Source organism: Poecilia latipinna, unplaced genomic scaffold (assembly GCF_001443285.1).
Source record: "Poecilia latipinna isolate Pla-1442-1.1 unplaced genomic scaffold, P_latipinna-1.0 Scaffold2114, whole genome shotgun sequence".
Lineage (NCBI taxonomy): Eukaryota > Metazoa > Chordata > Actinopteri > Cyprinodontiformes > Poeciliidae > Poecilia > Poecilia latipinna.
In genome coordinates, this window is record NW_015114730.1 from 20,667 (window position 1) to 34,637 (window position 13,971).

The 13,971-nt window shown below is 37.6% G+C and overlaps 1 protein-coding gene across 1 annotated transcript in view; it reads left to right on the top strand.

Annotated features, from left to right (window-relative positions):
* LOC106936294 (1-phosphatidylinositol 4,5-bisphosphate phosphodiesterase epsilon-1-like) overlaps window positions 1-13,971 on the top strand; it is a gene marked incomplete at its 5' end in the record, with an annotated part of 50,587 nt that overhangs the window by 6,953 nt on the left and 29,663 nt on the right. Inside the window, 3 exons of the mRNA XM_015017170.1 lie at window positions 6,648-6,802; window positions 8,219-8,386; window positions 13,790-13,935. Coding sequence (XP_014872656.1) covers window positions 6,648-6,802; window positions 8,219-8,386; window positions 13,790-13,935 — 469 coding nt within the window. The remainder of the gene's footprint in view (window positions 1-6,647; window positions 6,803-8,218; window positions 8,387-13,789; window positions 13,936-13,971) is intronic.

Consider the following 13,971-nt stretch of genomic DNA (forward strand, 5'->3'; position numbering starts at 1 on the left):
AAAACTGTCAAATTACTAACTCTAAAGCACGCAGAGACAAAGTGTAAAATCTGTTGGTTTTTCTATTTATGTTTTCAGCCAACCTGACAGTAGATGAATTGGGGGCAGATAAAATGGACTGCTAAGTCCATTTATAACTATGCTTACTTCTAGATAGCCTGACATTGATGGGAAACCTGTGTGTTTAGGTCTTTGCGATAAACTCCCTTTCTAAACAATGAAAAGAAGATACCAGGATGTAGAGCAAACAGTGACGCACCATCCAATGCCACAAAAATGAGTCGGATAGCGGTGGCAGAAAGGTGCTTTAAAGCTAGGAGACACGCAAACTGCAGAACATGGCATTTACTTCTCGGTTCATCAAATGTTGCAGTGATATTATATTTTGCTTCAGTGGCTAATAGTACTGACAAAAATGTCAAAGGTATGAAACAGCAAGGGAGCAAAATTATCAGCACCTGTTTTAAGTCTTAACACCTCTTCATGCCCATTCATTACCATTTTCCCAAACCTAATTCACTGTATTTGTAACTTAACCCTGGTGTTCACAGGAAATGATTTCATAAGTGTGTATAGACTGTGAATGGATGAAAGATTTAAAAACATTAAAAACTATACACCTGCTTCACCACCTGTAATGGCGGGCCGAATTTGTATCATTCTTGAACTGTGATTGAGCCACGCAAAATCATTCTGAAGACCAAACTCTGGACATAACTGCAGTAGAAGTTCAAAGTGAGCAGATAAAAGAACATGTCTTTAAATGGTTGCTTAAACTGCAGGGATATTAAAATGGAGAAATGACATGAACTCTGCTTGCAAGGATACATGATTAAACAAAAATATATCTGCCTGTTTTCATTCATTGTTGGTAAAACTGGGACAAAATCAGGGAGGGAGAGAGGCAGAAAAGATTTGTTTCTTTTGATTGCCAGTTGTAACTCATTGCTTTCTGAATGTTGGTGTGGTTGTATGAATTCTGACAGTGTTTTTATGTGGAGTAGGTTTGTTGGCTTAACTGCAGCACAGGGCTGTGAACTATGTGTAGTGTCAGAAGGGAGTGGGCGGGAGACTTATGAGGTTATGTCAGAAAGGGAGAGAGAGAGCGTACTAGAGAGAGAGACAGAGAAGTAATGAATGTGGTGAAGAGAAAGAGAGGAACCTCTGCTGCTGCTTACAAGAACACCAAGCAGGTGAGTGGCAGAGAGCAGATAGTACAAGTTAAAGGGTTCAAGTTGGAAATGGACTTAGGGAGGGAGAAGTAGAGCAGAGAGAGAGAGAGAGGGAACAGGAGAGGGAACAGCTGTGGGAGAGACGGGACTGTCAACTCAAATGTGGACAAGTGTATCGTGGTCACCCTGGCGCTGAGCTGTCAGAACGGAGGCTGAGCAGTCAGCTGTGTCCAACAGCCATGAAGCACTCGCACCAAACGGACTTCAAGCTGATCAGTGAGTAGGGGAAAAGTGAAGCACAGCGAGACTGCAGGTTTCCTCGCTCTGCAGTGCAGGGAAATTGTAACTTTAAAAAGCTTGCCTAATGGTGAAAATATGGAGAATTGATCTGTATAGAATTTTGCTTGTATTTCGTGTGGGGTGAATAGGTGTGCAATAAGGACAAAAAGGCATGTTGGCACATGCTAAACTCTGCCTTCATTAGTGAAGAAATTGTTCTAGTACCTTAGCTGCAGCTGCCCTTGTCTGTTGTGGTCATCTTTCAGTTGTTATGCAGATGAGACATCCAGGAGTCTATTGATGTGTTGGAGTACATGGTAATTAGTAACTCTGATTAAAGTGAAGTGCATTTTACAATGGATATTGCTTAGGAAAGGTTACATTTAATTTCAATTGTTTAAAATTTTAGATTAGACGATGAGCATTTGAGAGAATACACAAACCACGTCTTTAAGGAAGTGGTTTATGCCTGTTTCTATGTGTTTCTGCAGACTTAAAGCTTCACTCTGGACTTCTGTTTTTTTAGTGTTTGAGTTTTAACTTTAAGTGCTTCAAGCTAAAATGATCATCATTTATTTATTTATTTAAATTGACCCATACTTGGCTCATTTTGCAGTGCTTTAGCAATAATAGGCTGTAATTAGAAGAAGCAAGCTTCTTTATAAAGTTGGTTCTCCTGCTAAAGATGTGATAAAAGCCTTAAAATTAACTTTTGTTTTGATGTAAATAATTATATAATTGTTTATTTAGTAATTCGTAACTTAATTTGAATGGTTTTGAGAGGAAAAAAAAAAAAAAACTAATAAATGTTTTCAATAAAGATTTAAGTGGAACCCAAACAAATATTATAAAAAAAACAACAAGAAAACAATTTGAGGTTAGATAATGTATCTGGAAAAGTTTAGTCATGAGTAGACTCATACATTTAGTCATTTTGAAAAGTAATTTTAGAATGTCATTAAAAATGTCTTTCATTTCAGTACTTCAGTGAGTGAAACAGGCAGATTAATTACACAGATGAAAATCATAAAAACATCAAGCCATCATTAGAACTGTCCAGGAGTTCAGAGTCCCTGTCACCAAGTCCGCATTTTATTGAGCAATCATTATTCCACATATTTAACATTGCGGAGGTTACTGTACTTGAATATAGGATAAATGAAAACAATTGCACTTTGAGATTTCTTTACACAAAGACATCATTAGAACTGTCTAGGAGTCCAGAATCCCTGTTAAACTTCAGTCTGATTAGTTTAAGTTACTGTGAAGTACAAATGACTTTCCATGGGGTGAGAGTTTAAACTCCATTTTCCTCAAACATTATAAATCCTTCAGTACTTGTACAGATGTTTTTGATAGTCCTTGGTTTCATAACACAGAACTGTTTATTGGATTTGTCCAAACGTCTTTTCTCTGGTTTCTGTCACTCCCTTCATGTCCACACAAAAAAAAAAGAAAGAAAAAATCAGAAAAAATTTCAACGCAGCTAGTCCTTTTCTCTGAAAGTGTTAGTTTATCTGATCATAAAGGAAACTCTCTGATAAGTAAGACATGTTAGCAGTTTCACCGACTGTTTATCGCTTCTACAGCAGTAAAAAATCTGCCCAAGTGTATTTATGTATTATGAATGATTGCACTGTTTTTGATAATTTATGCTTGCTGTGTTTAAGTGTCTAAGTGATGTTTATTTTGCGGTGTATTCACTTTGAACAAGAACCTTAAGTGTTCAAACTATTATTTACCCATCTGTTATGCTTATTAGGGCTTGGTTTTATCAAATCTTACATTTTACTGAAGATCTCTATTGGGTGAGAATCATCCTGAAAAGACAAAAAAAAAAAAACCCACAAACATTTATAAATTGAAAGCAGTCATTTGACTAAGAATTTTTTTTGTTAGATCATTTGTTTTATTGATTCATAAGCTCAATATGTCTCTCTTTCTCTCATTTATTTCATTCTAATGAGTAATTGTGTTTATTTGCATGCAGCTTACTCTGGTCCATCTAAAAACCCTGGTCTCTGTTCAGTTGAAGCGAACTCTGGTTCAAATCTGTATGTGAATTCAAAGCAGACCAGACACCAGTCCAAAAGCACGAAGCCGGCTAGAACAGGGCATCCTGGTTCAATATAACTAAAACAAACTTGTAAATCTTGTTCTAGAGGTAGAAATGACTCATGATCTTTTTTTTAACCACTACTGTAAGTTCAATCCTGCATCAAAATCAGTAAAAGAATAACAAGAAATAACCTTTTGAAATGATCTAGTGAAATTCCAGATCAAAATCTTAAAAAACAACTTTGGCTGTCATTTGAAGAAGGTCAGGAAGACGACACGTCTTCCCAATCTGAGTTAATGGATCTTCAGAGCGTTATGAAAACATGCATTTATGATATTTTTGTTGAATGTTAAAATTTCCTTTAATCCACATTATCATTTCCTCTTGCATTTCTGTCATTATCAAGACGTTCTCATTTTTTATTTGAGCTCCAGTAAATCTGTCACTAAAATCTATATCAGGCTTGAAGACTAAAGAGAGTGCAATTCGAGTTGCCCAGTTGTGTGAATGTTTTGCCCTTGAAATATTATTCCACCTAAGTTTTGATCAAAACTGTCATGACAATCTTGAGGCAATATATTGTGCAGCTTCACTGAATGCCAGTACTGAATCAAAAGGTGCTAAAGCGAGGTGTGCATGCTTATGCAACCACTTTGTGGGATGATATGTGCTTTAATAGATTTGTTCCCGGCCTTATAGTGTTTAAAGTTGAATTTTACGGGATGTTTGTAACTTGAGGAACCTTTGGAGACCATGAAAGTGTCTTTCTCATGGTTTATTTTGCATCACATCAGCCCTGCATTTCAGCAGAGGTGTGTAGTCCTTTTAATCAACAATAATTATTCTGTAGCATGGCATTTACCTATGTTGAATAGCCATAGATAAGTTCCATCATTTTAAAAGAATAAAATTAAAATGGGTGCATGGTAAACCATATTAAACGCTGCAGTCCTTAAATGATTCACCGCTCACTTATAAACATAATCAAAACATCTGTTTCCTGTCGTCAGGACACAAATAGTCAATGTACAATTGTTAAAAAGGATGTTCGGCTAATCTGCATCATCCGCTACTGCATTCAGAAGTGCTTCTATTAAAGCACACATGCAAAACAAAAACATGCACGTAGGCCTTTTGTATTCATCATGCATTATAGATGAGTAAATCCATGTATAATCACAGGGACATCACTTTCAATTCGTCCTGGCTCATATTCTACCAGTCTTAAAGGAAGAGGACCGTATTCTTAAAAATATTTATGATCGTGTCTATCTAGTGCATCAGTTAAACTTACAAGTTAGAGATACTGTCCACTTCTCACTGCCAGTTGTAATTATTTGACTTTTTTCATTTAAAAAAATAAGTTTAAGCTTCATAAGTAAAGTCAGTGAAAGAATTTGAAAAGCTTGAAAATATGGTTCACATTGAGCAATGCATATTAAAAATATATTTTTATTAACATTAAAGCCTACTTTTTTAATATGTAAGAAGTAAGATTTTCTTTTCTACCTATTTGTCTGTTACAATTGATTCAGAACATTTTTAAGCTGCTTCTTTTATAGAACTGAGGTGTTTTTAATGTTATATTTCAGTCAAAAAAACCAAACGTACATTATAATATTTCCACAAAATGAAATGGTTAATTTCTTATATTTAAAACAAAAAGCAACACTTACTTCCATTTACAGCATTTAAAAATATTATTCATAATTCATTTTTAACAAGTTTTCAGCATGTATTTTAAAGGATATTACTCCTTTTTACAAGGCTTATAAGAAGCCAATATAAACCGTTATTATCCAAAGCCGATTGTAAAATCCACTCAGTGTAATTCTTACACATACTGTGTCCTCGCTTTTATCCTGCACGCTCGTGTGCACACATGCTGAGAGTCCATTATAGAAGCTGTGAGGCCGGATCCACAAATCAAACTGTGTAAATAAGCAAGTTTTGCTCCCGCAGAGCACTCACTGCTGTTTCCATGCCTACCTGTTGCCAATCTTGCGGGTTACCATGGTCAGCCTTTTAAGTGAGTGTCTGGATACGCACAGAGTTTTGTGTCTATGTGGTTGCAGGAAGAGTAAATAGGCTTCTTCATATGACAGCTAACAATGACCAGAGACTCTAGGTCCTGATGTTGGTGTTAATTGATGTGCATCGTCTTGCTCTTACTATCAACGTTATGCAACTCATAATCTCAACACACCAATAAGCTGAAAGTGGTCTATATAAAGCACTTGCCAGACACTTAACTCAAACATCTTTGTAACAGATAACAGATTATGTTTATATAGTGGTAATGCTGATCCAAAAGACGTCTTCCTATTTTCTGATTAGATGTGTTGCCATGGCTTTGGTCTGAGTAATCACCAACCCGTACAGACCTCATCCTGATGGATTGTTGTAGAAGTTCAAGCTTTTTTTTAAGATGGGCATCATGTCCTGATGGTTGCAACATGAAACTTTTGAAAGAGTCCCCATTAAATGGTTCCTGGAAAAGCTCCTGCTGCAGAAAAAAAAAGAAAAAAAAGTTTGTTTATGCAGCATTCATCCCGACAATGTACAGAATGTCCACCTTTGGCAGCCCCTGAACCAGTGTAGAATCTGTCCATTAGTACTTTGTTAGCAGAGATCGGGACAGGTTTGCATTCGTGTGTGTGTGTGTGTGTGTGTGTGTGTGTGTGTGTGTGTGTGTACACAGACAGACTAATGGGCCTGACTGAAATCCAAACACAGGAACTTGCAGGTGATCTGTGCTCTTTACTTCTAAAGGGAGAAGTGGGCTTGCTGTTGTTGACTGATGACGACTACATGGTACACAGGGACTTTATGTGTCTGCAAACTTTAAATATTCAGGATAAAATAAAAAAAAAAACATTTCAATGAAGCTTTAAACTTCTAAGGTTGAACGGGAAACATCAGCCTTTGCTCGATCCTGCTTCATGTCCTTTTTAATGTACTGGCATATCCATGAGTAGTTTCTGCTTTCCATTCCCACCTTCTCCTCTTCACCCCTCTGTATCCTTTCTACTTACTCTTACTTAAGAAGTTATAGATGTTGATATGACCTAAACACATAATGCAGAACTTATGCTTTGCCTTTACATGTCTCCAATCCTCTCTGTCTCCTCATTCAGAGCGTCAGCTGGCCAACAGTATGAGCAGCAGCAGCTCTCTTCCTCCCAGTGTGAGCGGGATCAGCAAGGAGCTGGCAGAGCTGCGCCACCTCGTTCAGTTCCCAGAGGAGATCGCCTGCATCCTCACAGAGCAGGAGCAGCAGCTTTATCAACAGGTAAAATATGCAGATAGAGGTGAGGACTCTGATGACAAACTAGGATTTTCTTTATTCATAAAGAAATAAAAATAATTTAAAAAAAGAAGCTTATTTTCTTTAAACACAACACATTTCAATATAATCTATATCCCTTTGAAATTATTCCCATTTAGTCCCAGTACAACCACAAATTGTGTTTTTATTAGTGCAAAATTGTGAAATTGAAATGAAATGATTCATGATTTTAAACATTTATTTTGAATGGAGCTTCAATTTTCAAGGCTTGCCACACATGCCATGCCAATATGGTCTCTGTCTGCACTTTGACTTGGCCGTTCTATCATTATTTATCTTTGATCTAACCACTTCATCATAGTTCTGACTCTGTGTTTAGTCTTTGTCATGCAGGAAGGTGAGCCTCCACTCCTGCCTCAAGTCTTTTGCAGTCTTGAGTTGTAGTTGACTTTCCAGACAGATAAATGTTTCACAAAATCCTGCATAGAGGCTAAAATAGACATAAAAATTCACCTCAAAGTAAACAAAAAGGAGAAATACATAAAAATCTTAAAGGATAAGGAAAAGAGAGAAATGAAGAAACAAAACACTGTAATTAAATACTTAATGTATATAGAAATGTAAAAAAAAGATACCAAAAATCTAGAAGTCTAAACCAAAAATCTCTTACTGATGCTGCCTCCTATCAGCTATGACCAGCTTTCATGCTTCTGGTGAAGAAAGATCATCCCAAAGCATGATTCTGTCACTACCATGGTTTATGTTGACAATGGTTGGATGTGCAGGGATGATTTTTGGCCACTCACCATTTTTCAGTCATCTTAAGGGGTCAATATTGGTCTTATCTGATCAGATCACCTTGATCCACAGGTCTGCTGTTTGCTTTACATGACTTCTGGTAAACTTCATGTAAGACTTTGTATGATGATATTCTTCAACTTTTGTTTGTTTCTTCCTCCTCATCCATAAAAGCCATATTAGTAGAGTCCATGATAAATAGTTCCCCTAATTCTCCTACTTGAACCGTGGATCTCTGCAGCTCCTCCAGAGTTACCAAGGGCTTCTCCCATTTGTTCTCTCCTTGACCCACCTGTTGAGTTTAGCTGCACGGCCCCGTCTTTGGTACATTTGCTGTTGTGTCATGCTCAGAAGATGGATTCATTATGCTTCATGACTTGTTCAAAGCCTGGAATATTGTTTTTAATCTACCTCTGCCTCTGCTGACAGTCAGTTGAGCTTTATTTTTATTTTTATTTCTAAATGTAACTGCATGCCATGTCTGATTTTTAATTGTAAAACACATTTAAACTATGCATCAGTTCCCTTCCATCCCAAGTAATCTCTACGTTGATCCTTAAAAATTACATTGAAGTTAAAATGTGAGAAAATGCACTTCACCAAGTGTCTGTCTTTCTGCAGGTCTTTCCGTTAGACTACCTCTGCTTCCTCACTCGAGACCTTGGCAGTCCAGAGTGTCAGACCAGACGCCACCAAAACCTCAAGGCCTCGCTATCGGTGCCGGCCATGCCCACACAGAATGCCCAGCGCAGCAATGCCGTGGAGGACCTGGTGGCGCGGTTCAATGAGGTGAGGCGAGCACTTGAGAAAGCCAGATATCTGGTTGAGAGTTTTTTTGTTTTTGGCTCATTGCTTACGTTGATGTAGATTTACAGGAAGTATTTCCTTTATGATATCTGAACTGTGCGTGTTCTGTGTTTCAGTTTTAATAGCCACATGAAGTCACTAAAACAACTTGGCAGCGCTGGTGTTTATCTCTAAGACTCTACAACATGACATCAGTGTGGATTAGATTATCAAAACCTCTAAACATTTTTTTATGTTGTTACAAGGGGAAAATATTAATAACAGAGAATCAACTAAATAGGTTCCTTTTCTTTTAATTTGCTAAGAACGTTGTAAACATGGTGACACTATGCATCTCATATTTGATATTGATGTACAATTTCCTCAAGCTGGATCCTCCCTAGTGAATAACCATACACGTCTATCATTGTAACACAGGACGTGTGTTTATAAGCCCATTTATTAAGTTGGCTAAACTTCTACTGCCGTGCCTTGTTTCTTTTGGTGAATTCAACTATAAACTGTTATAAAAATGCTGAGAAAGAATAAGTGTTCGAAGAGCGGGCATTGATCGGGAATGATGAAGTCATCTGTAGGTTGCATGCCTGCTCTATCAGCTGGTTTTCATTTAAGTCTGCAAGAGGGGAGACATAAAATAGTTCTCCAAATGCGCAGCGTGACCATATATGGGCAGAGTGGAACGAGAGTCAAATGACAGCAGTGATTCTCCCCTCAAGTCAGTGATGAAGCCCTGAAGTGACTTCCTACTCTGAACTTTTGACTTGGATTTAAGAAGACATATTTTCTGAGTGGAAGTGTACAGTAGTTTGGATTGTAATCATCTATAGTCATTTCAGGGTTTAGGGTTGTGTTTTGCCTTTATTGGAATTCCTGTTTAGATGTATTTGTCTTATTTCTGTCTTAAAAACTAGACGTGTTGTTTTTGGATTTTGAACTGAGCAGCAATACAGAAATGGATAAAAATAAACAAGACGTTTTCAATTGTGATGTATGTAATAATGGGGGGTGAAAATTTAAATCCACTGATCAGAGTCTTGCAATTTCTGGTCCTTGCAAACACATACAGGATTATCTAAGACATTAAACATTAAAATCTAATATTTCTGCTGTTTTCTATTTTTTTGTTATATCACCTCGCATGTGCTAGAAAACAATTGCTGTGAAACAGTCATTTACTATTTTAAATGACTGTACTCTTGTTATCGTGTTATTGTAGCGATTAGGAAAATTCTGAGGTCGAAATTTCTGAAACAGCTTCTGCAAACATTCCCCAAAGAATTTAGCTATGAGATTTCAAATTCCAGCATGTTCCACTTACTCTTCTTGTTATCAGCTGGAAGTCTCGTTCTTTCACATTTTCCCACTGACATGTCTCAACATGTAAAGAAATAAAGTCTGAAATTGTTCTCAGACTATAGAGAAGATCAAACTGTCTGACCGATCACCAGCCTGGGCTGGTCAAGCTTGGTTTCATTGAACAGCTTATTTTTCAATGTATCAAGTGCGTGTTAGTTTTTTAGCTTGGGTGAAAAATATTAAACTTTTCTATTGAATTCCACATTTTAAAGGACTGTAAACTGAAAAGTTTAGGCTCTGTATTAAGTTGACTGAAAAACTGTTCAGATGTGCATGATGGTAAATCTAATCCTGGACAAAAACTTTTTAGTTGCAGTCTAGATAATTATGGGGTTGTAGGATTATTTTTTCCCCAGCTAGAAAGTTTTAACCTGCTGTCTCTAGTTTTGCATTGATTGTGATCCAGTTCATTTTCAGGCCATGTAAGGATATGAAATTACTTTCCAAGGAAAAATCAGCAAGACAGGGAATGGTGAGAATTTCGGGCCTCTTTGTGTGTCTGTCTCGGGTGTTTAGCTTTGACAGAACCAGTATGTGCTGTGTTAAGTCTGTAAACTCTCTGTCAACCTCCGTTACATAAGTCTTGTATCAAGGAGAAAACGACTCTCAAAGTTCAGCTAATAACAGATGGAGACAGGCAGGCTGAAGGACAGACAGGCAGATGGACACATACGAACATCAAAGGATCGAATTGTGCCCGACTCCAGTTTGGCATGTGTGTGTGTATGTGTGTGTCGTGCTGCCAATTTAAAAAAGAAAAGAAAAAAAAATCTCGCTCTGGTGTGTTTACAAGATGGTTATTGTTTTAAGACAGTCTCTTGCATAATCTTATATTGGCTTTTGCCAATCTCACTGTATCTAATATCTTCTCATTTCCTGTCTGTTATTTGTCCTGTGCAACACTTTTGCTATCTGGAATATCAGAAGAGTCGCCAGGTCTGCGCGCTCCCTTGATCTGTGGCGGCTCAGAACGCCACTTCGCAGATGGTCAGGATGGTTAGGATGGTTAGGATGGCGACTGCAATTTAAACCTCCTTGCTGAAATGGTGTTACACTATGTCATGCTGCTGAAAGTGACTGATAAAAAAATTTCATGCATGGCACGCAGTTTCTGCCTCACCTAGAACACAGGTGTAACAGATAAGAGTGTAGGGCAGCAGTTTGTCAGTAAACCATGAATCTAGAACAAGCCTCTAAACCACTGATATTACTACAGCCCTGCAGTTTTAGAAAGCTCCAGGATAGACTGCCTGTGTCTGAGGTTCTGTATCTGTGTGAAGCTGTATCACCGGTGTGATCAGTTTCACACTGGTAAGGCTAGAAAATGTCCTGACTGTAGAAAAATAAAATCCTCTAGAAGGTAAAGATAGCAGAAATGAAGACTAAATATGCATGGCATTATAATAATGAGTTGGAACCACAGTGAAGCCATGATGCTCTGCTGTTTAATACTATGTCAAATTATAAGCGACAGGATTAAGTTTCTTAGCCTTTTAATGAATCCCCAGAAAATAATAAACAGATGAAGGGTATGTTTTGCATCCAAAGCTGTAGTGCTGTTGCTGTACCTGTAATAATGTTTGTGGGAAAAACAACACAAAACACTTAATCCAGTTGTTGTGAGACAGAAGTAGAAGAACAATGAGGTGGATAATATTTTGATGAGGCCTTATGAGAAAAAGAGCAGTGTCGGAGTTCTGGTTCAACATTTACCGGTTACATTTTGCTCAGTCAGAAGCAATTCACGGATATCCAACATCTACTGGCTCAGCATTCAAAACTAAACAAATTGTAAATTTGACTGCAGCAAGCTTGGTGGAACCATGTCGAGCTGGTTGTTGTGCTTTGTTCAACACAATCATTGCTGTGCGGCGAACACAATGCAAATTAAAGTGGCTCTGAAAACACAGGCTGCTGGAGCCAGTTTTGTTCTGAAAATCCATGAGTTTTTTTTTTTTTTTTGTAATTGTAGTTCCTCTAATGTTCCTTCTAAGCTACTGATAAGGCATCAATGACATTCAAATCTCTCAATAACTTTTATTTAATGCATTTTTTATACTTTTGGTTGATATTTTGTATCTGCAGTAAATAAAACTAAACTAATATAAGAAGCTAGCCATATACAGCTGAACAAAATTAGCAGGGAACCACATTTATATGTTGCGTATTGATAAAAACTTATTTGATTGTTTTCTGACAGGACAAAGAAATATGTAAAAATTGTTGTGTATTTAAAACGATGTATTTTACAGTACTTTGTAGACCTTTCTGTGTATGTGTTTTTTGGTGGCTTTATTTAGTCCTTGTGAAGATTGACTGCGGTTAGCTGTACACATCCTTACATAAGCCAGTAATAGATCTTTAGGCCAGGGGATGTTTTTACCACCTGCAATAGGGTTAGTGTGTGTGTTTTATGTGTGTGTGCGACTACATTAATGAGGCTGTAATGCTTGGAGACAATGACACAAGAGAACAGGAAGCTTTACGGATGAGGCTGTGTGTCTAGCTCGAAGAATGTGACCCTGATCCATATCTGGTTCGACCATCATGTGTTTGCACATGCACAGCTGATGGTCATCCGATCTCCCCATGTCTTTTCTGTGCGTGTGTGTGTGTGGGAGGGACACGATCTTGTACATATACTGCCAGTTTAGTCACAGATCTCCAAACAAGAGACCACACACAATAAAAAGTGTCAGGATTTGTCTTATGTCACCGAGTTGCAATGCACCTAGTAACGACACAGTCACAACAGAAACAAGGCAACCAGAGATGTGGCGCATTATGTCATGAACTTATCTAAATGAATCAATAAGGAGTATTTGCAAATGAAACATTGCAAACTCTACATGAGCAACACTTCATACCGTTGTTAAAGCTGTTGTTTCATGTTAAAGTATTGCATAAATATATTTCATTTTAATAATCAAGGCCTTTCACACTTATTCACTCATTTAGTTGCAATTTACAGTGCCTTACCTCTTGAACCACCTTATATGCAAAAACTTAAAATTTACCTTATCTTCTTCACAAGAAAGATGCACGAAAGCTCAAAGGTGAACCTCCATCCCATTTTCAAGTCAAGTCTGTTGTAGCCTCTAACATGTTTATTTTTAAAGGATTGTCTTATATTTAACTCCACCTGCCTTTCTATCCACTCTGATCATCCCATCTGTCCTTTTCTGAAGGATAAAGCTGCTGCTGCTGCCGCCATGTTTCGTTGCGGAAAACATAGTGGTGGAGAACACTATTTGCATCATGGGAGAAAAAGTGAAGTTGATGGAGGAGTTTAAATGCCTCAGTGTTCACTTGGACAACAGACACAACAGTGAATCAGTTTACAAGAATGGACAGAACAGACTGTACTTTGTGTGGAAGCTTAGGTCCTTCAGTGTTTGCAGTAAGAGGCCCCATAACTTCTATAAATCTGTCATGAAGTGCAGTGTCTTCTGCCATCATGTAGTATGAGCGTCAGAGGCAGTTACTGACAAAGAACCCCTGAAGAAGCTAATGTAGAATGCCAGTTCTGTTCTGTTTTGTGGAACCTCTGGAGATTATTGTGAAAAGTGCCTTCAGTCAGAGGCTTCTTCCGATATGCTGTTATACAGACTGCTGTTGCATCTGTATCTATAGATGCTGCCCGTAGCCAGCGTATATAACAGCTCTCTGAAGAAAATCTAAGATAATATGAATTAAAAAAACAACAACCAAAAAAAACATTTAACTTACCTTTGGGAACAATAAAGTATTACTGAATTGAATTGACTTCAGTTGTGATTTAAGAAGGTTTTCTGAGATGTTTTGTTTTTCTTCAGGGAATCGATTAAATGATTGAATACAAATGATTCGTCCTTTCTTCAGCTATTTATGTTATTTATGTTGGTAAATCACAGAAAGCCTCAATAAATTGATGTTTGTGGTTGTAACTTGGCAAGGTTTGAAAAGGTGGAAGGTATATTATTACTATTGCAAGTTACTGTTTATGTCAAATGTTATTATGTTTTAAGTACGTTTGTTTTGAACATGCAGGTGAGTTCCTGGGTGACGTGGCTGGTTCTGACAGCCGGGTCCATGGAGGAGAAGAGAGAAGTTTTTTCCTATCTTGTCCACGTCGCCAGATGCTGCTGGAATATGGGAAACTACAATGGTGTCATGGAGTTCCTGGCTGGATTAAGGTGCAGTGAGACATACAAACTATTTTAATGCGCTCA